Genomic DNA, 25,888 nt, shown 5'->3' with positions numbered 1-25,888 from the left:
AATAATACACAATGTATTTATTTATTTATTTATTTATGGCTGTGTTGGGTCTTCATTTCTGTGCATGGGCTTTTCTCTAGTTGTGGCAAGTGGGGGTCACTCTTCATCGCGGTGCGCAGGCCTCTCACTATCGCGGCCTCTGTTGTTGCGGAGCACAGGCTCCAGACGCGCAGGCTCAGTAATTGTGGCTCACGGGCCCAGTTGCTCCATGGCATGTGGGATCTTCCCAGACCAGGGCTCGAACCTGTGTCGTCTGCATTGGCAGGCAGATTCTCAACCACTGCGCCACCAGGGAAGCCCGAGTCTGTTCAATCTTGATTACCTTCAGCTCAAAACAATCCACATGCCACAATGGCAGATTTTGGGTCAGCCTATTCTGCTCCCCTTCAATATGAATATTTGCTAGAAAACTAAAGAATGATATATTTTTTTAAAAATCATAAAGGAATAAATTATCACATGATTATACACAAAACTTACATTTTGAAAATGAAAATATTTGTTGAGCTAAACTCTAAAAAGCAAGGAAAATGGATAAACAATGTCATAACAATGAAGTACAGAAAAATATTCACTGGTACTAGTAAAAATTAAGATTTTACCAGTATAATGCCCCTCAGAAAGAACTCCCATCACTGCTCAGTTTAAATTAGGTAAACTCCAGATTTAAACTGTTAAATTAGCTGTTTCGCATAGGGCAAATAAACAGTAAATTCCGGTGATGTGGTACGGCTGCTGACGGCTAAAAAATAACTGCAGCTATACATCCTTCCTGACACTCAATGGCCACAGTCAGGGAAAAGCTCTTCTCAATAAATCTTAGCAAAGAAATAATGAAAGTGACAGAAAAGGACTATCATATTAACTCACTGGAAAACAGAGTAATTATGTGCCCTAAGTACTGTAAACAAGAAGCCTTTTCCTGGAAGCATGATACAAAGAACCCTAAATTTCGATTCTTAAGACATAGCTTCTGGTTCAAGTCACATGCTTCCTGAGTTATCTGGGCAAATTAAATCACCTCTTTAGTCCTCATTTCCTCCTGTAAGATAAGGAAGTTAGTCTAAATACCTTGCTTTAAAATTTAAATCCTTTGATTCACAGTAACAAACACATTTAATACCCAAATCCTAAAGCCATACATAACTGAAACAAAAGTGCGGACTAGTATTCACCAACTGATGGGTCATGACCTGCCATTTGCAGAGTACTGAACTGATTGATGGCTACAATTCCTCATTAAAAACAACAAAAGAGGGAGGGGGTAGATGGGTAGAGACAGACAAAAATATAATACCTTGATCTGTTTGACCATAGAGATATCTTTGGTAATATAGGGGAGTAAAAATTTTCCTTTACCTTTCTAGGTTCTTTTGGCAGATCTATTAATTAAATTAACATAAGGCAGATTAGCAGAAGAAACAAATTTAACTACATACATATGGGAGCTCCATAAGACTGAGACCCAAGGGCAAGGTGGGCAGTTGAGGTTTATAGGCCATCCTGAGCCAAGGAATGGGATAAGGGCCTGGAGCTTCAAAGGGGAGGAGGGTGATTCATAGGACACTAAGAAGAGCAGAAGTTTGGTACTTAGTCATTTGCCCTGCCATACATATAAGTCATTCAGGTAAAAGTTCTCTCTGGTAATAGCTCCCTTCCTGGTACAGGCCCAGTATTTAAATTTTTAGGTAGTTAAGGGAGAGGTAAAAGTTTCTCTTGAGTCTGCTGGATCTTGATTGCCTTTGGCTCAAAACACTCCACATGCCAAAGTGGCATATTTTGGGGTCATGCATTTTGCTTCCCTTTAGTAAGAAAGGAAATGAACATTCAAGTTTAGGTTAATATTCACACTATGGATATTAACATTACTCAGCTGTTTAAGATTGTTACATTTATTGGCTATCTGAATTTAGAAATTTAGACAGTTTGTGTTTAAATCACCTAATGTCAAAAAATCAGTTGCTTAGGTAATGTTTACATTTTTCAACTGTAATTTGGAACAGATCTTTTGATTCCTCAACTGTTCTCTGGCTAACAAAGCTGTATTGTAAAATATAAGAAGTTGTTAGTCTAAGAACATGTGCCTCAAATGTTAATGTCAGTGTTTGGCAGCAGGGACTGTACTTTTCTTAGGGGAGGTGGGGATAGGCAGTAAATTTCAAGAGTTAAACACACTTGTAAATTACAGTATGTGACAACTGTTAATTATTTTTGCAAATAACCAACATATACTGGGTACTGTGGTGATATGGGACTCCTGTAACAGATGACTTTGGCTCTCGGATTCCCCATGACCCAGTTGAAGCTTTCTTTGAGAGGTTTGAGATTCTTTTCACCCTCTTCTTCCTTTCTTCCGACTCTCCTGCACAGGTTGTCAGACCTCCACTGAGGCCTGAAGGTACTTCCCTCCTACTCTAGCTCCCTATCCTTTATCCTTCACAGGGAGTATCACCAATAAATCTCTTGCACATCTATTCCCTTCTTTGTATGTGCTTCTCTGGGAATTTGAGCAAACAAAGTACATGTCTAGTCACCATATTAGACTCTAGGCATCATTATTTCATTTAGTCTTCACAAAATCCCTGTGAAGACATTATTAGTATTCCCATTTTATAAATAAGGAAACAGAGTAGAAAAGTAATTTTCTCAGCATGACGCAACTACTGACAGAGATGGGATTTGAACTCAAGTCTGTTTAATTTCATGGTTGGAGCTGCAGACCTTATTTTAAAACAATTAAATTTTATTAAATAACAACAAAAACTAGATAGATCCCTAATAAAATTTTTCTGATGCCTCTCTGTGCTTTCAGACATTATCACATTTAATCCTAATAAATCCATGAAGTTATTATCATTTTACAGATGAAATTGGGACTCAAATAATTTAAGTAACTTCCTCAAGATCATATTATATAAGTCCATGAGTTTGAGCTCACTCAGGTCATCTCTGAATTCAGCTGTTTAACATTATATTGGTTTGCCTAATTAATCAAATGACAATTGTGTCCCTTTTTACTTTTTAGTATTAGATAATTTGTCCTGAGAACTTTATTCAGCAAAGAATCCCCCAAGTGATTTAAACAGCTATATATGTTCATTCTCTCTCTCTTTATGGGCGTGTGTGTGTGTGTGTATACGATACGTTATAGATAAAATACTAGCAATTTAGGGTATTTCTTGAGCTGCTGCCTATTTGTATTTTAACCAAAATTTACAGGGAAATAGCTGGAGCACTGTTTCAAAAACCTGCCTCCAACAACAAATCAGCAATTGATGCTGGAAGGCAGTATCCTCTGCCCACTTTCTGAGACTTTTTAATATAATTTAATGTAATTATGCTGATTTTTGCTTTTGCTTCCTGACTCAACTGCAGCCTTTGAGTTCACATTTCAAAAACTTCCCTTCACCAGAGTCACCTGATGAGGTGAGTCAGCAGTCTGCAGACTCATCACTTCTAATGACCAAACCCTGGTGTTTTACCAGCCTTTAAAATGACGCAGCCTAGCCGTAGTGGGCAGAGCTGGATGTTGAGCAGCCGGGCAGCAACTCAGCAGTATTGAAGCTCTAGAAGGGAGATGGTTGGTTTGCTTGTTTGCTTTGTTTTTCTGTAGAGAAGGCATTGTGGGAGGACATGGAGCAGAAGGGAGTGATCTCAGGGGACCCAGGCACAGGCAGGTCAGGAAGTCTAGGCAGATCCAGATATGACCACACCATGGGTGGGTCCTGGCACCACTCCTGGGAGAGGAAAGCCACGGGTACCCTACCCCCAGTCTACCCTGTGACTTCAGATGGGGACACTGAGGCTCAAAGATGGGTAGGTGGTTGCCCAGCGTCACAGATATCAGGAAGGGGCAGGAGCCAGGGAGGATACAGGAAGGAGGGGTGGGAAGACCTCATAGCCCTAGACAGCACCCGCACCCTACTCCCAGAAGCCTGCTGCCATCACAGCGGGGTGCCAGTGCCTAGTAGCCACCCCGTTGGAGCAGTGTACTTGTAGACAGGACCGTGTGCCTGTGGACCCGTCCCCATGTGAGTCCTCTTAAGGTGGAGGCCCAGAAACTGGGCCCCGTGACCCCTGAGAGCCCCCTCCTACCTCTGGGCCAGCCTGAGGGGCGAGTGGCAGCTCACTGTTCACTAGGATGGAGAGGGGTACTACCAAGCCAGGAGGGGACTTCCCTGGGGTTGGGGTTCAGTGAGTAGGTGCTTGGCTGGGTCTGGAGTGGGATTAGGTGCATTTCTCTTCTTTTTGTAATAAATGGGTATTATTTCCATAACAAAGTAATCAAATGCCTACCCCATCCTCCACCCGATCCTAGTTATACAGAAAAATCATGGCTCCTTGTAGAAGGCCTAACGTCTTTGGTTTGGTTTTGTTTTTAATTTTTTTTGCGGTACGCAGGCCTCTCACTGTTGTGGCCTCTCCCGTTGCGGAGCACAGGCTCCGGATGCTCAGGCTCAGCGGCCATGGTTCACGGGCCCAGCCACTCCGCGGCATGTGGGATTTTCCCGGACCGGGGCACGTACCCGTGTCCCCCGCATCAGCAGGCGCACTCTCAACCACTGCGCCACCAGGGAAGCCCCAAGGCCTAACATCTTTAAGATGACCAGTTACCCATAGCTTGCCCTGAACTCAGCGTTTTTACCTTTTATCATTAGCCTTCACCCATCCCACATATCTAATGTGTATTCACTAATCTTTTCCGATACCTTTGCATCCTCCAGTGGAACATTCTTCCCTCTTCCCCCGCTACCAAAAGGAGCACTCACCACCCTTCAAGGCCCAAACTTAGCATTACCTGCTTCATAAAATCTTGCTTCATCTGTCCTATTGGAAGCAAAATTTCTTTTCTCTGTGTTCCCATCGTTTTGTTCTTAAATGATTCTACGTCAATCGTCAGTCATACAATAACTATTTGTGTATATAACTTGATCTTTCTTAGTAGATTATAAGTGAAGATACTTTATCTTTGGCTAACCTATAAAATATTTTTACATTCACCAATCTCCTTTTATCCTCAAAAGATGGGAGATGGGGGGAAGAGTCAATATTTATTTAATGCCAACTACGTGTCAGGGTGTTTAAAGCTATCTCACTTAACCCTCACAGCACTCTTCTGTATCCATTTTACATACGAAAACATAAGCTCACAGAATCAGAGACTTATCAGGGTCAAAAACTGGCAAAAACATGGCTAAGATTTTTTAACTCTGGTCTTATTCTTTGCATTACGAAAACATAATTGTACATCTACCAATGTGGAAGACACCAATAAATACATGTAAAGCTCCACTCATAAAGATTTTCTAGCACATTAGAACTGCTTCATTCAGATAATACTTGGGACCCAACTAAAGTCAGAGGATTTTTGAGCCAGAAGGGACTTTATAGATCATTTAATCCAACCCTTATGTTACAGATAAGAAATATGATCCTCAGAGAAATAAATTTCCCTGTGTATATACCCAGTCAGTAGATGAGCAGGATTAAAATCCAGTTGGAGGTAGTATAGCAAAGTGGTTAACACTATGGCCTTTGGAGTCAGTATTGGTTCAAATCACAGCTCTGGCACTTAGTGACTGTGTGTAACCTTGGAAACTTTACAAAGCTTATCTTTTGTCTTCTCATCCCTAAAAGAAGGATGATAATACTTACCCCATAGTGCTGTGAGGATTAAACATAACACTGCACAGCATAGAGTAAGCAATAACAAATATTAGGTATTCTCTTTTCTCCTATCTCACTGCCTGCTCTTCTTTGCAGGATACCACATTGCCTTTTATGGATGAGTTGTGGAGTGGACAATACATTTCAGGGTCAAAGTGAGTAAAGATAAAGAAGTGTGCATTTATGTGGTAAGTCCCTTTTAAAAAAAAAAACACATGTACAAATATTTCTCTGTGGATAAATAACACTTTTAAAAGGAACTGTTCATTCAATAAATATCTATTGAGCCCCTACCACAAGCCAGGCACAGTGCTAGATACTGAGTATGAGATCAACAAAACAGATCTAATTTCAACCTTGATAAGCATTGAAGTTTGATTGAAAACAAAAATATCACTGAGATCTACCTGTGGGACATGCAAACCAAATATCTTTCACAGAAGTCAATACAATGTAATGGATATTAGTATTTGAAATGAGCTATACATATATACTTGTGCCTTTTTGTAAAACAAGATATTCTTTAGAATTAAGGTCTATGTCATTTCTAGTACTGGTCATTTCAACTAGATTTTAGTAAAATTCCTTGATAATTAAGCTATTTCTATTTCTTTACATAAAATAGAATATTGCAAGGGGTAGGTTTAGTTAAGCATATTCTCCTGAAATATGTTAATCACCATCTGTCTGAGGGTTACAAGACTGGAATAGAACAGTTTTGCTAACAGCCAGTACATAGTAATTCCTTACAGGGCATCACAAAGTTCAATTTTATGAATCTGTGCTCATTCACTCATTTTCTCTCTTTCTACATACACACAAATAGAAGCTGCCTAAAGAGATAGCTGATATTCTGGTTTTGGAGTCACTAATATACTGATGGTCTCTAGATTGCTTGTATTTGTTTGAGTTAGGATGATAAAACTGGCTAAGGATCAATACAGAAAAGAATTTGGATTATTCATATGTCAAAATTACCTTATGGTGATTCCTTAAATCCCTAACACATTCCTTAATCCTTAACACATTAAGGAATTAATTCCTTAACAAATTCCTTAAATCTCTTTATACTCAAGTTTTGCTCTCCATTTGACTTTGGAATGTGATATACTATCTAATTTTACCTGAGAGTGAAAAGAATGATTTTGTTATTTATGAAAGGAAGTATAGAGCACAGTAAAAAGAGCCCAAGTTTGGAGTCAAGTAGACTGGGTTCAAATCTCAATTACCATTTAATTGTGTAATTTGTAAGAACATCTGAGTCTCGGTATAAAATGTTTGCAAAATAGGGATAATACGATTTTTCTTGTAGAACTATAGTAAGTTTAAATAAGATAATAGCTGGCAGACAGTAGCAATTTGTGGTTAGTATTAGTGGTTGGCTATATTAATTTAAAAAGAGATCACGAGTCAAGAGCATTGATTTAAAAACAAAACAAAACAACACTGCTTCTCTAAAAACTAGTTGCTATATAGAAACATATAACCTCCTTTAAATTATCAATATTTATAATCCTTGCAACTGGGGAAATAAGGAAAAACTACAAGATTTAATAAGAATGGCAAAATTGGGACCAAATGAGATTATAAAAGTTTGAATTGTTAATCAACAAAGAGATTAGTGTGTTTGTTACTCTCAAAAGGTAACAAGGCATTTGCTTGATGCATTAAGGTCCTTGAATTGAATACTGCATTTTTCTTTATGGTAGAGTTATCCCTAGAACTCTGTGGAACTGGCCGTTTTGAAGGAAAAAAAAAAAAATCAAGCAGCTGCCTCTTATGGAACAGGTGATTATTTAAATATAAGGTGGTGAGTGAAAACTTACCTGAAAAACTGCATTACTCAAGAAAGAGAATTCACCAAAAAGAGGTTCTCTACATCACATTTTAAAAATCTTCAACGGAATGAGCACCTTCCCTCACATTACCTCTTTATCGTAAGCAATTTCTCTTTAAAGCTATTCTAACTCAGACCTCCATCTAGAATTCTCCTGAAGCTTTCATTATCGAGGAAGCCTGGAACAGTGCAGAGGCACTCCTTTCTGAAAGCACATCTATTCCTGACCACTCCTTTCCAAAAGGTAAAATGTGTATCTAAAACCCATGCGTGAAATTTTAAGCTTGCTCTCCTATCTCATTAGCTCATAGCAGCCAGGAAAACAAAGACCATTCTCACCCAATCAAACGGCGGCGGTATCGTTGAGTTCTAAATCAGGAACGACCCCCTCATCCCACTTCCAAAATATAAAAGGTGCACACTTCAGCCGACTGCCTGTCTCCCAGGATAATGCAAACAGTGCTCAGGAAAAGGATGGTAAAGCAGCTCTCGAAAATCGAGGGTGACTAAACCCTGCCAATGGGAGAGTGTAGACACTCCTTGATCATTGGTAGAGAGACTACTAAATCGAGTCGCGGTGTCTTTGGCCTTGCGCAGGGGCACTTGGGGACCCGAGGTAGAGCTCCAAGTTGGAGATAGATACTGCGAGTGGAGAAGACCGTAAGTCGGAATCTCAAGGCCTTGTCCCGCAGCACACAGGGTCAAGCGCCACGGGGCTGGATGGGGACTCCTGGTTCAACCCTTTCCCGCTAATTTCTCGGTCCGGATAAGATGCTGCACGGAGCCTCGGGCGGACGGAAATACCAGGCCCAGGAGGCAACCCAGAAAAATCACTCACCAGTCTCCCACCTTCGGCGCAGAACTAGCAGGAGCCTAGCGCGCCAGCCATAAGGAAGCCCTGAACCCGCTCAGACGACCCTGACGACGGCTCGAAAGCGTCACTGACAACCACCCGGAAATGGCACAATAGCTTCCGGGGCCGCGGAGCGCGCGGCGGGAAATTATTTCCCAGAGCCCGGATTAGTGAAGCAGCAAGCGCTGCGGCAGTCTTCTTGCCTGTCACCGGCGCCGCGCGAAGGAAGCAGCCCAGAAACTCCAACCAGGAAGGTAAAGGGCCTCAGCTCGGAAGACACAGTGTACCCTGACTGTGTCCTCCGTGCCCCCGAAGTTTCTGCAGCTCCCGGCTATGAGGCTGGGAAGGGGCCGGGTAGAGCGGTGGCGGTGCTTACCTCTGACGCTTTCCGCAGCTGTCGTTGGTTTGCACTCGCCCGACCCGCCGCGCTCGGCGCGCGCGTCTATGGGCTACAGCCGCAGACCCCACCGCGCTCCCCCCGTCCCGCGGCGGGGACGGCCCCGAGCGCCTCTGCAGTGCAGGGCTGAGCCGCTTCCCTCGCCTCCTGTTTGCGCAGCTCCGCAGCTCGGTCTCCTGCCAGGAAGGCGCTAGGCCACTCGCGTCTCTCGTTTCCATAGAACCGACTGGGACGCCTCTCCCTGAGTCTCAGATTCTTGGCTGCTTTCCATAACTTAGCGTCAGTGCAGGTGGTGGGAATCCCCCAGGCCCACCTTCCTGTGAAGAGGAAAATGCTATCATTCTTTTCTCCCTAGTAGAATTCTAAACATATCCAAGTGGTAATGAACATCTCTGCAGCTACTGTAGGCCTTGAAACACGCACACACGTTTCCCTAAAGGGAGCGGGAGTGGGGAGGGGTGCTGTGTTCCTGGGGATTATGATATCAGCTGTTGGAAGGCAGGGAACAAGACAAAGTGGTTATCCTGAGATTTCTTCTGCTCCCAAAACCTCTGATTAAATATTGACAAAAACGTGATCTGCTTTGAGTACTCCATATCAGGATTTGACCCAGAACTTGGACGGAGCTTGATTTTGGAAGCGTCAAGCTATTTTTGACTGATGAATATCCTATACCAAAAAAAAATTTCCGTCGAGGCATTAGGATTGAACATTTAAACCGAATTTCCAGTGTACGTGTGACAGACTCTGCGCCTTGTAAACTTTTGGGTTTGTGTTATTACCTTATGCCTCATTTCCTAGAAGTACCTATTGATGTGCAAGATATTCCCATTTTAGGCGAGTTTGACTAACCAGTATTGGTGTTTAGGTGGATTTTTATAAGGGAGTTAATTTGATTATGTCTAAGTTAACTCAGTGTTAAGTTAAATGTACTAGGATGTTTAAATACTTGACTGTATAAATTTTTATTGTGAAGACAATTAGGCTTCAGTAATGCAGATGTGCTCCTATTAGATCTGTTTTCTAAATACAGATTTTCTTTTGCCTTATTGACTTATGTTCGATTATATGATTTAATATTTTCTTCCCTAAAGCAGAAAGCATAAATCATGTTAAACAGTCTTTGAAAAAGTGGTCAAAGGTGGGTTTTTTCATAAAATTCAAAATGCTTAAAATTTCATAATAGGTATCCACAATTTATTCTAATGTCCAAAAACATTGTTTTTAAGAAAACCAATAGTATAACTTTATTATCTAGACAGTATTTCCCTCTAAGATAATCTTTTCACTGTTTAAGCAAAACATTTAAAAAATAAAATCAATAATTCCATATAGGCTCTTAAAAAACAAAGTGAAGCACCCTCTTTGTCAAAAATAACTAAAATAGTACATAGTACATTTTATTTCACCTATTTCCTATTAGAATATTACTTTTAATTGACTCTCCTTAAATATGCTATTTCTTACTTTCTAAAGACATCTTACTGCTTAAAAGTAAAATATCCCTGAAACTTTTAAATTCACATAGTTCTTACTTTCTTAATATCAGAATTACTTTGAAATAAAAAACTTTTGTTATTATTGATGGAGAAGAAGAAAAACCCATATGAATTAGTCTGAGTCATTAATGCCAAATCCACTTTGAGAGGAAAATAATAAACATTTTCATAAGAAAAAACGTCCCTCTTTAGATTGTTCCTAGAAATGCTTTGAAATTTTAGACATTTTTATTTTTCTGAAATTAATTTGTAGTTATGCTTAAATATTTTCAGCAATATTGCTATCTAAATGTCACCCCACCCTCACAGTAGATTCCTTTTCATATGATGTATGTTTCTCTTTTTATTATTTGAAAATAGATTGCTTTGTAAAATTAAAATTTGGTTAAAAGTATTCAACTAAATTCTGAAATTAAAGTCAAAGTGTATGGTAGAAAGGACATACAGTTTTTGCAGAAACAGACTTAGATTTTGAATCTTGGTTTCACCATTTACTAACTTTGTACCCTTGAGCTAGTTTCTTAATCTCCCAGATTCCCCATTGTTCTCATCTGTATAAGAACAGCAAATAGCACTTATATTTTCAAGAAGGAAATGAGCATATATGAAGTATACAGGCCACAAAATCCTGCTTGGTCAATCTTAGACCTTATGCTGCTACTAAGTGGTACAAAGTTCCTAGGATACTAAAACAGGTTTGACTTTCATCCCCCATGGCTAACCAACATGTTCTGTCCTTCCTTTTTTTTTTATTCCTAAACATCTCTCTCATTCATCTTGCTTCTCTTAAGGCCCCTTTATCCCTAAAACTAGCATCTCCAGTGCAGCCTGTGCCTTGTACAGTACAAGATAGATTGGACCTCTCCCTAAGTCCTCTTAGCCTTTCATTTCTTCCCCACCATGCTCATTTTGCTGCTACTTCTCCACTTCCTCCCTCCACTGCTAAGTCAGTCATCAAAGAGACTAATTATGACTGCTGCTTTCCGAAATAATGCCATCGGAGTAAGAAATCCCTGAAGTCTCACCATTGGTGACCTTAGTCAAATAATTTATATATATATACGCACAAAAACACATGCATACACGTCTCAGATATTTGAAGGATGGGACAGGAAACAGATACTATGTCTTTAAAAAAAAAAAATTTCCAAAGCCCAGCTGAATTATATTAAGCCAAAGGCCTAATTTGGCTCCTAGGCCAAGAGGATGCAGAATTTCTAAACTCCACTCGATGTTATAGCATTCAGAGCCAAACAGGATTTTACTCACACGGTATGAGTAGTGTGATTTGTGTGTTCCTTTTGTAGTATTGGTTAAACAGAGAGCCAACACATTTAACGTTATTTACTTCCCAGTTAAATGCTTTAGATAAAAGAAATCATAAAAATCTCTTAAACTCTTAAATTCAAAGCAGCAATATTGATTGAATTTAGGATTGGTATGTCCTTTCCAGAAGCGGGAAGTTTTAATGATTTTCCTTAGTAGGTTTAAAATCAAAGTAGAAGTAGGTTTAAAATCAGAATAGTTCACTAGAATAACAAACATTAAGAAACCACTAGTTTTCAACCTGTTGCCTTAAAAACCATGAGATACTCAGTAGTGTGGAAAAAGACCGTGATGTGATTTTACATAAAAATTAAGATACAGAACTATATAATCTAAATTTTGCTTTTTAATATTTTTTCACACACCAACATAAAACCTTCAAGACAAACCCCTCCCCCATTCCCAAATGTTAACGATGGTATTACAGAGTAAAGGAATTAGCAATTTTAATCTTTCTATATACTTTGTAGTATTTTTCAAATTTTCTATCCTGTGTTAATTAAAATTAAAGCACAAATTGGTAAAAGTTATTTTGGGGGAAGTTTTTAGTTTTTAAATGCAAATATATAAATAAATTTTTTAAAATCCTTATTTATCTTAGTTAGCAGCATACAATTTATAAGATTATATTCTCAAAGTTCTATAATAACCTGTGTCTGATCATAAAAGAAATTATAATGCAAAGTAGGAAAGGTTTATCCTTATTTTTCCGTCCCAGACCTCTATAAGCATCTCGCACCTCTTTTTTGCAGCACTTCTCCCCTTCACCCAACTGTTAGACACCCTGCTCTTTCATCCTCTTTTCCATACCAGACCTTTCTATTGATATCTCTATTACTGCCTCTGTTTCTCTGAGTTCTCTTAACATATTTTAGCCATGTGTTGTATTCCTGAAAGGTGTTCTAGCTACGTATCATATTGTAAAGAATTCATAGACCTAAAAGCTAGTATATAATAAAATGTCCTTAATTATGATGATGACTGCTATAGGTTTATTTGCATTTCTAACTAGCACCAACTGCAGAAGAATCTCAGGCATCAGGGATAGGCCCATGTGGGAGATATTTTGGGAAAGTCCACACCACAGAGACAGTTGCTTGTTCTACATAAATGCCAGCTCTGTTCACAATCATTATCTCCTTAGTTGTGTGTATTATATGATTCAAGGTAAGTAGATTGTTTTTTAATTTACTACAAAAGTTTTAAAAATTATTATGAGAGCATTTCCTTGTAACTAAGAATCTCGTATATTTTTTAACTTTTTGACAGTAAAGAGAAAATATCTGTTAAAAATAAATGCTTTTTTTGTTTGTTTTCATTTCCAGTTGTGTTAGGATAGTATCTTCTGTGCGAATACTTCAAGGATCACCCCCTGTATTTTCTAGAAAAATATCTAATTTCTAGAAATACTACTCATACAATTATACTGCAGTTTATTTACTTTATTTCTTGAGCTGCAAGACTTCTAGCAGTTAGCTTTTCATCTTCCATATCCCAGAACCTATTACCAGCACAAAACTTGACTTTGAGTTGTCTGAGTCATTGATAGGTATTGCACCAATGTTGTATAGTACTTTCTTTGGGTTCAATGGTATATCAGGCTATTGTTTATTGTTTTCTTACTCCTGCAGGGTCATAGGAAGAGCCATTAAACCACTAATTTTATACGTATAAACCTATCCTTATCTATATATGTCTATGTCTATTCTGGTATATAGACATAGAACTATTTTCCCATGTAACTATGAATTAGATCTGTGGTTGTTAGTTTGTCATATGATGTGGTATTAAAAAGCATTGATAAATGTATTGTAAATTCTGTTACTTCAAGTAGATCATTTTATTATAGGACTGTATTAGATTAGGTTAATGGAATTTGTTCTTTAAAAAAACTGTGCTTGTTATTGTGTGCCATCACTGGGATTCACGATTCTGTGGAAGTTAAGCTAATAGCCCAGTTTTTCTGATAAACTTGTTAATGTTATGTATTCTAATTTGTTTTTTAACACTCATATTTTCATGCTGTTTGAATCAGGAAGACCAGCTTTTTCACCTGTGTTTCTTACTGGCCTTTCCTCTTTGCTTGTTTAATATCAGTTTCATTTTACTTGTTTTTCAAAGGAAAGAAGTTGCTTTTAAAAAGACTTTCCTGATTTCTACCATTAAGCATCATTGGTCCTGTTTTCATTTTACTGAGGACTCTTGCTTTGACAAAAAATGCTGTTAAATATGTAAAGTGGCTATAATTACTCCATCATAAAGACAGTATGATTTAAGATGAAAACTTTGCATTATACACGACTCAAATAAGTCCAAGTTATTTAGTAATTTATGCATCAAACCAAAATATGTTAAAATGGCACCTTGTTAATAATAAACATTCAGATTGTGAAATAGCTGTTACTAACTTGATCTAAATGAGAAACATAGTATAGTAGATTTTTTTTTCCTTATAGTTCTGTATAACATATTTAGTTCTCAGGAAGTAGAAAAATAAAATTTAAGACAATTTTTAAATAAGACTTTTTGGGTGTAGCATTACAGTGATTTTTTTGTTGCTTTCTGTATATTCCTATTACTTAACAGTAGTTTCTGTATGTCGGCATTTTAAAATAGCCAGATGGGCAAGATTTTAGGTTTTTAAGGCTACTCAAACTTCCCTTCTTTGGCAGCATTTCTTGAAATACCTACTAAATTGTTTTTCAGACTCTTAAATACATAAATAAAATACAAGCATAATAGTAGGCAAAATATATACAGTTAAAACACTTGTATTCCTCTGCTAAAAATGGCTTTCAAGAACTATAAAAACAATTAGATTGCTTTTTCCATTAGAATATCAAGGTGATATTCACAGATATGTTGAATTTCGCTAGTCTAGTGTTTCTGAAAGGACCTGTTACTTTCTAAAGGAAATTTGCTTAAGGTCTTTGTCATTCCCTAGAATTAGTGATAGCAGTGTTTCTGCCTAGTTTTGGTTATATGCCTTATCATTCCCATGTGTCTTTATTGTATGTGTGTTAATATGTGTTCTGCATCAGACTAATTCATTATTATTTCTAGTAACAGAGGACATTTTTGTAAATTTTTAATATATTACTATTTTATATTAATGGATATTATCACTCGAGCTGTTATTTAACCCATGTAAGTGGTTTAAAAATTTGGATGATGAATACAGTAGAGTTCCTTATGCAAGAAGCTACTTACATTTTAATTACTGATGATAGTATTTTACATGTTTGATTATTTCATAAGACACCAAGCCTCACTATGTACACCTTATAATTTTGTACTGGCCAAACTTATAGAAATTGTTTCATCAAAGAGCCTTATCTTTTTTTTTTTTTAATTTTATTTTTGCTGCGTTGGGTCTTCGTTGCTGCGCACAGGCTTTCTCTAGTTGCGGTGAGCAGGGACTCTTCGTTGCGGTGCACGGGCTTCTCATCGCGGTGGCTTATCGTTGCGGAGTACGGGCTCTAAGCGCGCAGACTCAGTAGTTGTGGTGCACGGGCTTAGTTGCTCTGCAGCATGTGGGATCTTCCCGGACCAGGGATCGAACCCGAGTCCCATGTGTTGGCAGGTGGATTCTTAACCACTGTGCCACCAGGGAAGTCCCAAAGAGCCCTATCCCTAAAGACACTTTCTTTATGTTCTGTATCTTGAATTTTGGGTTTTTTAGGGGTTAATATGTAATATCCCCTTCCCTCCTTTGGAGCCAACAGAGAAATATAAAAGTCAGATAGGTTGAGGTCAAAAGATCACCCTTTTTACTGAATAAAAATTGGTTTAGAGGAGGTGGATTTGATATGCAACTCCAGTGTGTTTCTTATTACATAACTTCTGAATTGATTTACCCACCCAGGCAGTGCAGTACTATTACTGGCAGCTCCTTATGACATATCCACGTGCATTAATATGGACCATCTTTGCAAATATGCAGATGTGTCTGGCAAAGCATATTCAGTTAGTTCTCTTAAGTAGCTTCTCCTCCTAAAGCAATGAGTGATGCAGGGTAGAGAGAGAAACCAGGAGTGCTATTACCCTAGCAGAAGTTTCACTCTTAACCATGAGTAATGCTTTAAGTTGTTTATAGTGAGACTTTCTTTCAACTTCTACTCTAAAATGAATCTCAACCATTAAATAACTACATATATGTATATAGTTTATAGATATTTAATATAAATATATATATAACATGTATATGCAGTCTTTGAAAATAGAGTTCCTATAAAGAACATTTTTAATTTCACCAGTTGTCTATTACAAGTCCTGGTAATAGTTTTTGTTATCATTTTTGAAGTTTACTTTTAATTGTTTTGAAAGAAGCCAACTGCTGTTGTTCAGCCTGTGGCATTGAGTGAATACTAATCCAGAGCTAATGGTGACAGTTGTTAGAGAAATGAAAAAATTACCCTGATTTCTCTCCTCACTGCTTTCCTCATCTTTAATGAGAAACTAGATTTTCTCCAAGATGATCTAGGTCTGAAGTTCTAACCTCATGTAAACAAAAACAAAAAAAGCTGTATTCTAATTAGAAATGCTGTGAATTTTCCTTTTGTTGGCCAATAAATGTACCACCTCAAATACAAAGTGCTTTGTGAACTCCATTGAAATATAGATTAATGTCCCTATCAAAATATATTTGAAACCCAGTGATTTTTTTCAGTCTGCTTTGTAGGTGATGAAATTAACATATATATAGCACAGTTAAGAAATGTAGATTAGGAAAAACTTAGAATATACCTACTATACTAAATTATTTGTTGTAAGTGCTGTGGTACCATAAGTTTATCAAGTTCTCCATTGATTTATAAATATTCTTCAATATCTGTCCACAGACACTTTTAAAAGTTAGTATGAGATCTGAGGGTGTCATTTTCCACAAGTGTCCTTGTTTCCAAAGCTCTTAGCAAAAACAATACTTTTAAAATGAAGCTACTATTATGCTAAAATTTTATAAGTATCTGTCTTTTTCTGAAGAGTTACATTCATCATTGTGTTTTAGTGGCAAGTAATATAGTAATGCAAGCTTTCATTGTTCAGACCACAAAACAAATCTCACTTTATATACAGCCACATTTTGAGAAGATCGCTTTTAAAACTAATTTCTATTGCACATAGGCAGTTTGAACATTGGTATTTACAATTAAGCCTTATATGTTAAGTAGTTTTAGTTTTTATTTTTAGTATTCATAGTTAAGAAAAAATAATGTCAACCCTGTGAATACTATCTTTAACATATGTTGTCCTCTTTATGTGTATATGTTAGATGGAAGATGGTGCCCCAAAGCATATTATCCAGATGACAGGATTTAAGATGGAAGAAAAAGAAGCTCTAGGCAAATTGCTTTTAAAACTAGATTGCACTTTTATCAAGAGTGAGGTGAGTACAGTAACTTTAAAAGTTCAAGATATAGTTGAAGAATAACTACAATTAAATTGTTGGCCTAAGAATGATAAAATGCACCCTTGATATTGTAAGAATAGAAAAAATATCTTAAAAAGGAAATCTTCCGAAGTAACATTTTTTCATGTGGATTTTTCCTTCCAGAAATACAAAAATTGTACACATCTAATAGCTGAACGCCTGTGTAAGAGTGAGAAGTTTTTAGCAGCTTGTGCAGCAGGTAGGTTAACTACCTTCCTCTTACCTTTGAAAAAAAAATCTTCATGGTGAAGAAAAAGTACCTTAATCTCTGGGAAGATAGTGTGTTTATTATATCAAATGTAAATGTGGTTCTTATATTTTTCTGAACATACATGTTTATTTATTTGACTGCACACAGTCTTAGTTGCAGCTCCAAGGCTCCTTTAGTTGCAGCTCCAGGGCTCCTTAGTTGTGGCCTTAGTTGTGAGCTCTTAGTTGCAGCATGCATGTGGAATCTAGTTCCCTGACCAGGGATCGAACCTGGGCCCCCTGCATTGGGAGTGCGGAGTCTTGTCCACTGCGCCCTCAGGAAAGTCCCTGAAAATATTTGTTTAATATAATATTTTTGCTTTGATTTTCTGAATAGAACTTTGTAACACTTGAAAAACGTATTAAAGAGGCAGAAATATTTACTTCACCTAGTAAGTGCTTCATGTAAGAAAAAATATTTTAATAAAAAGGTTTGGCACAAAATGCCCCCCCCCCCCCCAAAAAAAAGCTTTTGTTGAAGCCTCAGCGATTTGCAGTCAAGTTTCTTTTCTTTGATCTATCATTGGAAGAGTTACTGTTTTCTCTTGCTCCTGTTTCCCCTGCCATCCATGCTATGAAGCAGTCATTCTATTTTATTTTTCTAAGATTTTAAATTCCATAAACCTAAATTAGGGCTTAGTGTCTTCTCCCTTTGTCACTATTGATGTTTTTCATATAGTTTTGTCCCCTGTGATTGATTTGGCATATCATTAGTCCACTTTTTTTACTTTTTTTTTTTTTTGCAGTATTTAACTCAGGTGAATTTACCATTTTTTAGAATAACTTACCGTAAAGAAATTTTGATTCATTATTACCTCCGCAAATGAAAACATACATTTTCCCTGCTGTTTAAAAAGATCATTGATGCCCAGATCAGAATGTTGTTACATATCCTAGAAAATTCTCTAACTCAGTTAATTTGTTTTATATAGTGTAACAATGCTGTAAACATTATTGTAAAAGTTTTTGGTATAGAAGGAAGAATATAAACCTCACTCAAAATGGTGAATATAAACCTCACTCAAAATGGTGAATAATAATAATAATAATAGTAGTCATAATTTAAGTAATACCACATTTTATTAATCCTTTGCTTTATATTTTACTTAGTAACAGTTAGAATTTAAATTATTTATTATAGGAAAGTTTACATACAATGTTTAGTGATGTTGTAGGCCTTTCACTACCAAAAAATTTAGGAAAACATAGTTCAAAGATAACATTGGCAATGTAGAAAAAGGTGTTGAAAAAGGCCAAATTTTATTTGATATTTGTTCTTTATTGTTTACCATTTATCAGAACCAAAATTCTTTTGTAACTGACAGTTCATTTGCTTTCTAGGAAAGTGGGTACTAACTAAGGACTACATAATTCATAGTGCCAAAAGTGGCAAATGGCTTGATGAAACAACTTACGAATGGGGATATAAAATTGAAAAAGACTCCCATCATTCACCTCAAATGCAGTCTGCACCTAAAAGATGGCGTGAAGAACTGAAACGCACTGGTGCTCCAGGAGCCTTCCATAGATGGAAAGTTGTCCTCCTTGTTAGAGCTGATAAACGAAGTGATTCTCTTGTAAGGTGAGATTTCATAGAAGCTAAAGCAGTGAATGTGAAAACAATTTTGGTTTGCTTAAATACCTTTTTGTATTTCTTTGCAATTCATTTATTCCAAATGAGCCATGATGATTTACTCTTTGATCTCCTAGTTAAGCCATTCTGCACTTATAAGCGTATGTGTCTGATGGAGCAAAATCTATTTTATAAGTATTGCATTATTCTCAGGGTCTCTGTTTCACTTTCCATGTTATTTCTTTGCAAACTCAAGTAAAATCTTTATTTTAAATTGGAAGATATTTGTTTTCAGTTGTGAAGCACTTACAGTTTTTTGTAAGTGAAGTATTACATTAAACAAAGGCTTTTTTCTAGGTTTATGTAGTGCAGTCTTCATGGTTCATACTGTTTCCATCATAATTTCATTTCTTTTTATCTTTTACACCATATTTTAAGAAGACTTCTTATTGGGCAAACTGTATTCTTAGACTGCTGTGACTCTTTTTGCCGGGAGAGCATGATCTAAGGGCTTTTTGTTACCTTTACTGAAGTGTAATTTATAGACCATAACATGCACAGATTTTAAGTGTACATTTTGATGAGTTTGGACAAATTTATGCACCCATGTTACCCATACTACAATCAAGATCGGTAACATTTACATCATCCTAAAATATTCCCTTGTGTTTTTGTACATTTAATTCTGCACCACCAAACCAAACAACCACTAATTTCTTTTTTGTCACTGTACATTAGATTTGTCTTTTTAGAGGTTCATATAAATGGGATCATACTGTATATACTCCTTTGATGTAGCTTCATTTGCCTGCCTTGTTATTTTTGAGATTCATCCATGTTGTTGTGTGTATCAGCAGTTCCTTTCTTTTTGTTACTCAGTAGTATTCCACTCTATGTATATATCACAGTCTGTTTATTCACCCATGGATGGACATATGGGGTTTTTTTGGTTTTGATTTGGTTTTGCTAATATGAATGAAGCGACTATGAACATTTGAGTACGAGTCTTCATGTAGACGTGTTTTTATTTCTCTTGGGTAAATACCCAGGAGTGAAATTGCTTGCTCAGATGGCAGTTGTGCATTTAACATTATGAGAAAATGCCAAACTGTTTTCCAACTTGTACCATTTTACATTCCCACTAACAATGTATGAGAGTTCCAATTGTTCTGTAATTACTTTGGAACTGTTGTCCAAAAATGAGGTGACCATATTTGTGTGGTCTATTTCTGAACTTCTTACTGTTCCACTGATATCTATATCTACCTTACACCAAGAACACACTGTTTTGGTTACTATAGTATTATAGTGAGTCTTGAAATCAGGTCTTGTGAGTCTTCCAACTTTGTCTTTTTCAAAATTGTTTTGGTAATTCTGGATCCTTTATATTTCCATATGCATTTTAGAATCAGCTTGTCAACTTCTACAAAAAAAAACAAGCTGGGATTTTTATTGAAATTGTGTTGAATGTGTAGATCAAATTGGGAAGAATTGAGATCTTAATATTGAGTTATCCTATCAGTAGACTCTGTTTCTCTCCAGGGCTTCTTTAATTTCTGTCATTAATATAGTTTTTGTTGTATAAACCTTGCACATATTTTGTTAAATTTAATTCTGTGTACTTCATATTTGGGGATGCTATTATAAATCGATTGCTCTGTAAGTTTTTATATCCATTAATTGACTTTTCTCCTTTATTCTGTTAATATGGTAAATTATTTTGATCAATTCTTAAATGTTAAACGAAACTTGTATTCCTGAGAGAAATCCCACTTCACTGTAGTGTATTATCCATTTTTAATAATTGCTGATTCTATTTATAAATATTTTGTTGAGAATTTTTGTATCCTCAACCTGATAAATGACATCTATGAAAAAATCTAAACAATATCATGAATTTTTTTTTCCCTCCATAATTGGGAACAAGACAAGAATGCTCCCTCTGACTGTTAATACTCAGGATTTTACTAGAGATACTAGCCAGTGCAATAAGGCAAAGAAAATAAATAAGAGGCATAGAGTTGGAAATAAAGAAATAAGAATACTTGGTTTTATTTCCAAGACATGTTCATATACCAAATAAGTTACTAAAAAAAAGCTATTAGAACTAATTAATAACTTTAATCAAGATCACAGGATAATAAGTGACTAAATAAAAATTGTGTTTTTATATGCTAGTGATGCAGTTGGAAATTAAAACTGAAAAAGCAACACAACTTTTGGTTTTTGGTGATTTGATTATGTATCCACATATATGTGTGTGCATTTTGTTTATTGTTTATTATTATTTATGTTACTTGCTTGGAGTTCTCTTAGCTTTTTAGGGAAATGGGAGTTTTTGTCTTTTTTTAATTATGGGAAATTCTTGGCCATTATCTTGTAAATATTGAATTGGCCAAAAAGTTCGTTCGGAAGGGGGATGCTATTATAAATATATTGGCTCTGAAAGTTTTTGTCTGCACCTATTGAGATAATTGGCTTTTCTCCTTTATTCTGTTAATATGGTAAATTATTTTGATCAATTCTTAAATGTTAAACCAAACTTGTATTCCTGAGAGAAATTCTACTTCATTGTAGTGTATTATCCATTTTTAATAATTGCTGATTCTATTTACTGATTCTATTTCCATAAGATCTTATGGAAAAACCCGAATGAACTTTTTGGCCAGCCCAATATTCTGTTGTGTTCTTCTTCTGTAGATCCATTACCCATATTTTAGACCATTTGATTCCTTTCCACAGTATTTGCTTTCTCTGTTCTGTTTTTTTTCCCTTCGTGTGTGTGTATATGTGTGTGTGTGTGTGTGTGTGTTTCAGTTGGATACTTACTATTGACTTATCAGGTTCAATGATTTCTTCCTCAGTTTTGTGCAGTCTATTGATAAGCCTATCAAAGAAATTCTTATTTGATATAGTATCTTAATTCTACCTTTTTGATTGTACTGTCTTCTGAATTTCCCATATGTTCGTGCAAATTGTCCACCTATTCTATCTTTTAACATGTCATTCACAGTTATTTTAAAGTCACTTTTTTAAACTTTCAACGTGGGGACCATCTCTCTGTGCTCTTTATTCCTTTATCTCTTGACAGTGGTTTGGTTGGGTTTTTTTTTTTTTTTTCCCATTTTTGTGTATGTCTTGTGTTTTTGTTTTGTTTTTTTTTGCATACATAGACATTCCCTATAGAAGAACAGTAGAGGCTGAGGTGAATAATGTTAATATCCAAAAATGGACCTACTTGTAAGGCAGTTAGTATGGGGTCGTTGAGTTAATCTTGTCAATTGTTGAGCTGGCTTAGAGTTTTGTTAGTGCTATTTTCATCTTCAGCGCATCATTTCATTTTATTCCAGCAGTGGTTTACAGTTCCCTTGTGCTTAGCATGGGGCCTGTGATGCTGGAGGTTTTTTAATCAGTGTTCTTTATTCATTCTCAGCTTTCGGTAGTCCCTGTACTACTTCATCACAGAAGGGCTCTTCATATTCTTCCCCTCTTGCTTCCTACTCATTTCTAGGTTGGGGAGTAAGGGTTGGTGTGTTTTCATTCTGTTGGATAGGCTTTAGTCTTAAGCATTCTTCATGTTCTTGGTCTCTGGGGTTGGGATATACCCATTGCTTCTGTCTCAATTTCCCATGGCAGCCAAATTCTCCCTTGTATTGTGGGCAGGGTCTTGGGTAAGAGATTTTCCAGCATCTCCCCCAGCATTAGGTCTCTGCTTTGTATTAGTGCAGGAACCCAGGCCCAAGTGTCATTCCTGCCCCTTCTCCAGGGACAGGTGGCTTTTGCTTCTATCCTTTATCCCATCTTTTTTGGGCTGCACAGCAGGAAGTTTTCCTACCCCTTTCCCAAAGGCAGATGAGTTTTACTTCCACTCTTACGACAAAAGCAGTGCATCTTTTCCTGGGTTCTGAAATAGAAGACTTTCTTACCTTACCCAAATGACTTAAGGCTTTTGCTTCATATGAGAGATGGATCCAGGGAAGTGGGCCTGGTTTTACATCTACCTCTTGTTGGCAGGCAGTCCCCACTGGCCCACCTTCGCTAACAATGGGGTTCCTGCTGTTACCTGCCCCTAATCTTTTTCGTGAATACTTAATAGATGCTGGTGGCAAACAGCTTGCAACTGAGGGGGGCCCTTCCATGTGTCAGGGACTCTCAGTTATTCTAAACTGTCATGCTGCCTACACTTGGCCTTTAAATTTATTAAGATTTTACCTGATTCTTGCCTGCATTTATGATGGCTACTTCTCTCTGGTGCTCTGGCAAAAGTGAAATAGTTTGGGTATCCAATCTCTTCACAAAGGTGCTTATCACTCTTTTGGAAATTCAATTTCTTGGTTGGCTTATTATCTCAGTTCTCTGATAGGTTCATGAAAAGTTATGATTTTGTGGATTACTTGGCTTTTTTCTTACTGTCAGGTTGTAGTAGTATTCTCTTGGCTTTCTAAATCCTCTGCAGTAACGAATTTTCATGAAACTTTTGGATGTGTTTGTGCCTGTGTGTCTGTGTCTGTGTGTCTTCTGAGCCTAAATGTAAAATGTATTTCTTAATGTAGATGAAAGTTATTAAACGTTTTCAAAAGCTAATTTTTTAGAAGAAGTTTGGCAACTTTAGTTCTATTTTTTTGTGGTCCAGAATGATTTCCTTGGAGGTATGTTGTCTTCTGGGGTAAATACTTTCTTAGAATTCTTGCATTGTTTTTTTTGGCTTATTGAGGTGACTTTTCCTTAGGAGAAATAAACTTAATGATCTATTTTTTTTTTAATTCATCACACCCCCACCCCCACTCCCTGCTGCTTTCCCCCCTTGTAAACTTAGTATTCTTGATTCTTAAAAACTTTTCTCATATCAAGAAACGGATAAGTAGAGGGAATAGCATGATTTCTTAAACACATCTGTTCTGAACAATTTAAAATTTAGGAAATCATTGCAATGGTTATTCTCCGTGGCACTCAGATAGACCAAAGGAATTAATTCCTTTCAGAAAGTTCTGCTCCTACTCCTAGGAAGTAATTGATTTAGATAATTTGACTAAACATACTTCCTTTTTTTTTTTTTTTTTTTTTTTTTTTCCCTTACCTCTTCCTTTTTTTTTTTTTTTTTTTTTTTGTTTGCGGTACGCGGGCCTCTCACTGTTGTGGCCTCTACCATTGCGGAGCGCAGGCTCAGCGGCCATGGCTCACGGACCTAGCCGCTCTGCGGCATGTGGCATCTTCCCGGACTGGGGCACGAACCCGTGTCCCCTGCATCAGCAGGCGGACTCTCAACCACTGCACCACCAGGGAAGCCCCATACTTTCTTTTTAATATGCTTTTCTATACTTTTTACATTTTCATTTAGAGTTTTGGAGGCTGGAAAAGCAAATGTTATTTTACCAAAAAATTCGCCAAGTGGAATAACTCATGTGATTGCCAGTAATGCGAGAATCAAGGCTGAACAAGAAAAGGATAACTTTAAGGCTCCATTTTATCCAATTCAGTATCTAGGAGATTTTCTTTTAGAGGTAAGTAAAAAACAAACAAAAAATTAGTAAACATTTTTAAATGTTTATTTTATAAAGTATTGATACAGTGAAGTATAAAAATCAAATTATGTTCTGAGTTTTGAAAGTGCGATTAGAATTAAAATGACATTTTTAAGACAGTTGCTCTCAATTATTTAAATATTTGAGAATATTTCTGATAAATCTGGAAAGAACTTATTAAATTTAAAATTTGTCTTATTTTAAGTCTCTACTTTTGTTTTCAGTGCTTTGGTGATGTTTATTACAAAATCATTTTAAGCATTTTAAACCAGAGTATAAATAAAACAGCAGTGGGCTATAGTACCATGAGAATTCTTTGGTATTTTCCCATTGGAAAAGAGGGAGCTGTTTCTAAGAATTTAGAAATATTTTCCTGTCCTTTTCCTCCACCTACATCTCCTCACCTGGTGCACATACCACTTCTTAAGTAGTTTGAATGGAAATAACCCTAGAAGAATTGCTCTAAAGGTAAGCAAAGAAGGATTTTTAAGAAGCGTCACTCAAGGTGGAAGAGAACCTGCAGTATGTCTAAAAACTGAACCTTGGTCTTCTAGGAAAACTTAGCACCTTCTTCACTGTTTCCCATCTCGATAGATACTATACAACCTTTTGTCTAATAATTTATGTTAGAAGCCTGGGAATCACCCTTGAAACCTTCCTTTCCTTTATTCCCCACATCTTGTCAATTACCAAATCCTATTGATTTTATTTCAAATACCTCTTGAATAAACTGCTTCTCTTCTGTACTAACATCATATTGAGTTCATCCTCTTTGCCCTGTGCTCCTGGAATCAACTCCTTATTATTCTCCCTATTGTTCTACTTCTTTACTTTTGCTAATTTCCTAGTAACTCTTTTCTTTAGTCCATTCAGCTTCATCCAGAAGTAACATCTAAAATGCTCTTTCTAAAATAGTTCTGATGCTGTCTCTCTCCTACTTAAAACTGTCCAATGGCTTCCCATTGCCCTTAGGATAAAGTTGTAAACCTCTAATACAGCTTTAAGTTAGCACAGGGTTCCTGTCACTCCTACCTTTGCAACTATAGCCTGCTCTACTTTTTCCTATGCTCACTATACTATAACACAACTGCCTTCTTCCAGTTTCTTAAACAGGCTAGGCTACTTCCTACCTCAGTGTCTTCTGAAAAGCTATTTTATCTTCCTAAAAAGGTCCTTTCCACTATTCTCTCACTCTCTATGCCTGCCTACTTCCTGCTTATTCAGTTTGCAGTTATAATGCTGCCTCTTCAAGGAAGCCTCCCTGGCCCCTTATTAAAATAGTTAGGTTCACCTCTAATGTGTTCTGATGTCACTATTTTGCTTTATAGTACTCATCACAATTGTAATTAATTGGCTGATTACTTGGTTCATGTCTTTTTCCCCACCTAAACCAAAAGCACTGTCATCAAGGATGATGTCTGTCTTTTCCATAGTTACATCTGAATCATCTTGCATAAAGCCTAGCACATGAGTTCTCATTTTATATTTGTTAGATTAATAGAGAAATTATGAACAACCCTTGAGATTCCAAGAG

The 25,888-nt window shown here is 36.8% G+C and overlaps 2 protein-coding genes across 3 annotated transcripts in view; one reads left to right on the top strand and one right to left on the bottom strand.

Annotated features, from left to right (window-relative positions):
• KIAA0825 (KIAA0825 ortholog) overlaps window positions 1-8,454 on the bottom strand; it is a 416,652-nt gene extending 408,198 nt beyond the window's left edge. The window contains exon 1 of the mRNA XM_007469758.1: window positions 8,343-8,454. The gene's annotated coding sequence lies outside the window, so the exon portion shown is untranslated. The remainder of the gene's footprint in view (window positions 1-8,342) is intronic.
• A 43-nt stretch (window positions 8,455-8,497) lies between these two features.
• The window catches only part of SLF1 (SMC5/6 complex localization factor 1), a 59,044-nt gene continuing 41,653 nt past the window's right edge, over window positions 8,498-25,888 (top strand). The window contains exons 1-5 of one of the 2 annotated variants that reach the window (XM_007469757.1): window positions 8,498-8,611; window positions 16,852-16,965; window positions 17,134-17,209; window positions 18,601-18,841; window positions 24,171-24,333. In XM_007469757.1, coding sequence (XP_007469819.1) covers window positions 16,852-16,965; window positions 17,134-17,209; window positions 18,601-18,841; window positions 24,171-24,333 — 594 coding nt within the window. In that variant the 5' untranslated portion in view covers window positions 8,498-8,611. The remainder of the gene's footprint in view (window positions 8,612-16,851; window positions 16,966-17,133; window positions 17,210-18,600; window positions 18,842-24,170; window positions 24,334-25,888) is intronic. The other variant, XM_007469756.1, reaches the window with a different exon arrangement.

Source organism: Lipotes vexillifer, unplaced genomic scaffold (assembly GCF_000442215.2).
Source record: "Lipotes vexillifer unplaced genomic scaffold, Lipotes_vexillifer_v1.1 scaffold67, whole genome shotgun sequence".
Taxonomy (NCBI): Eukaryota; Metazoa; Chordata; class Mammalia; order Artiodactyla; family Lipotidae; genus Lipotes; species Lipotes vexillifer.
This window is presented reverse-complemented; position numbering and strand designations above follow the sequence as displayed.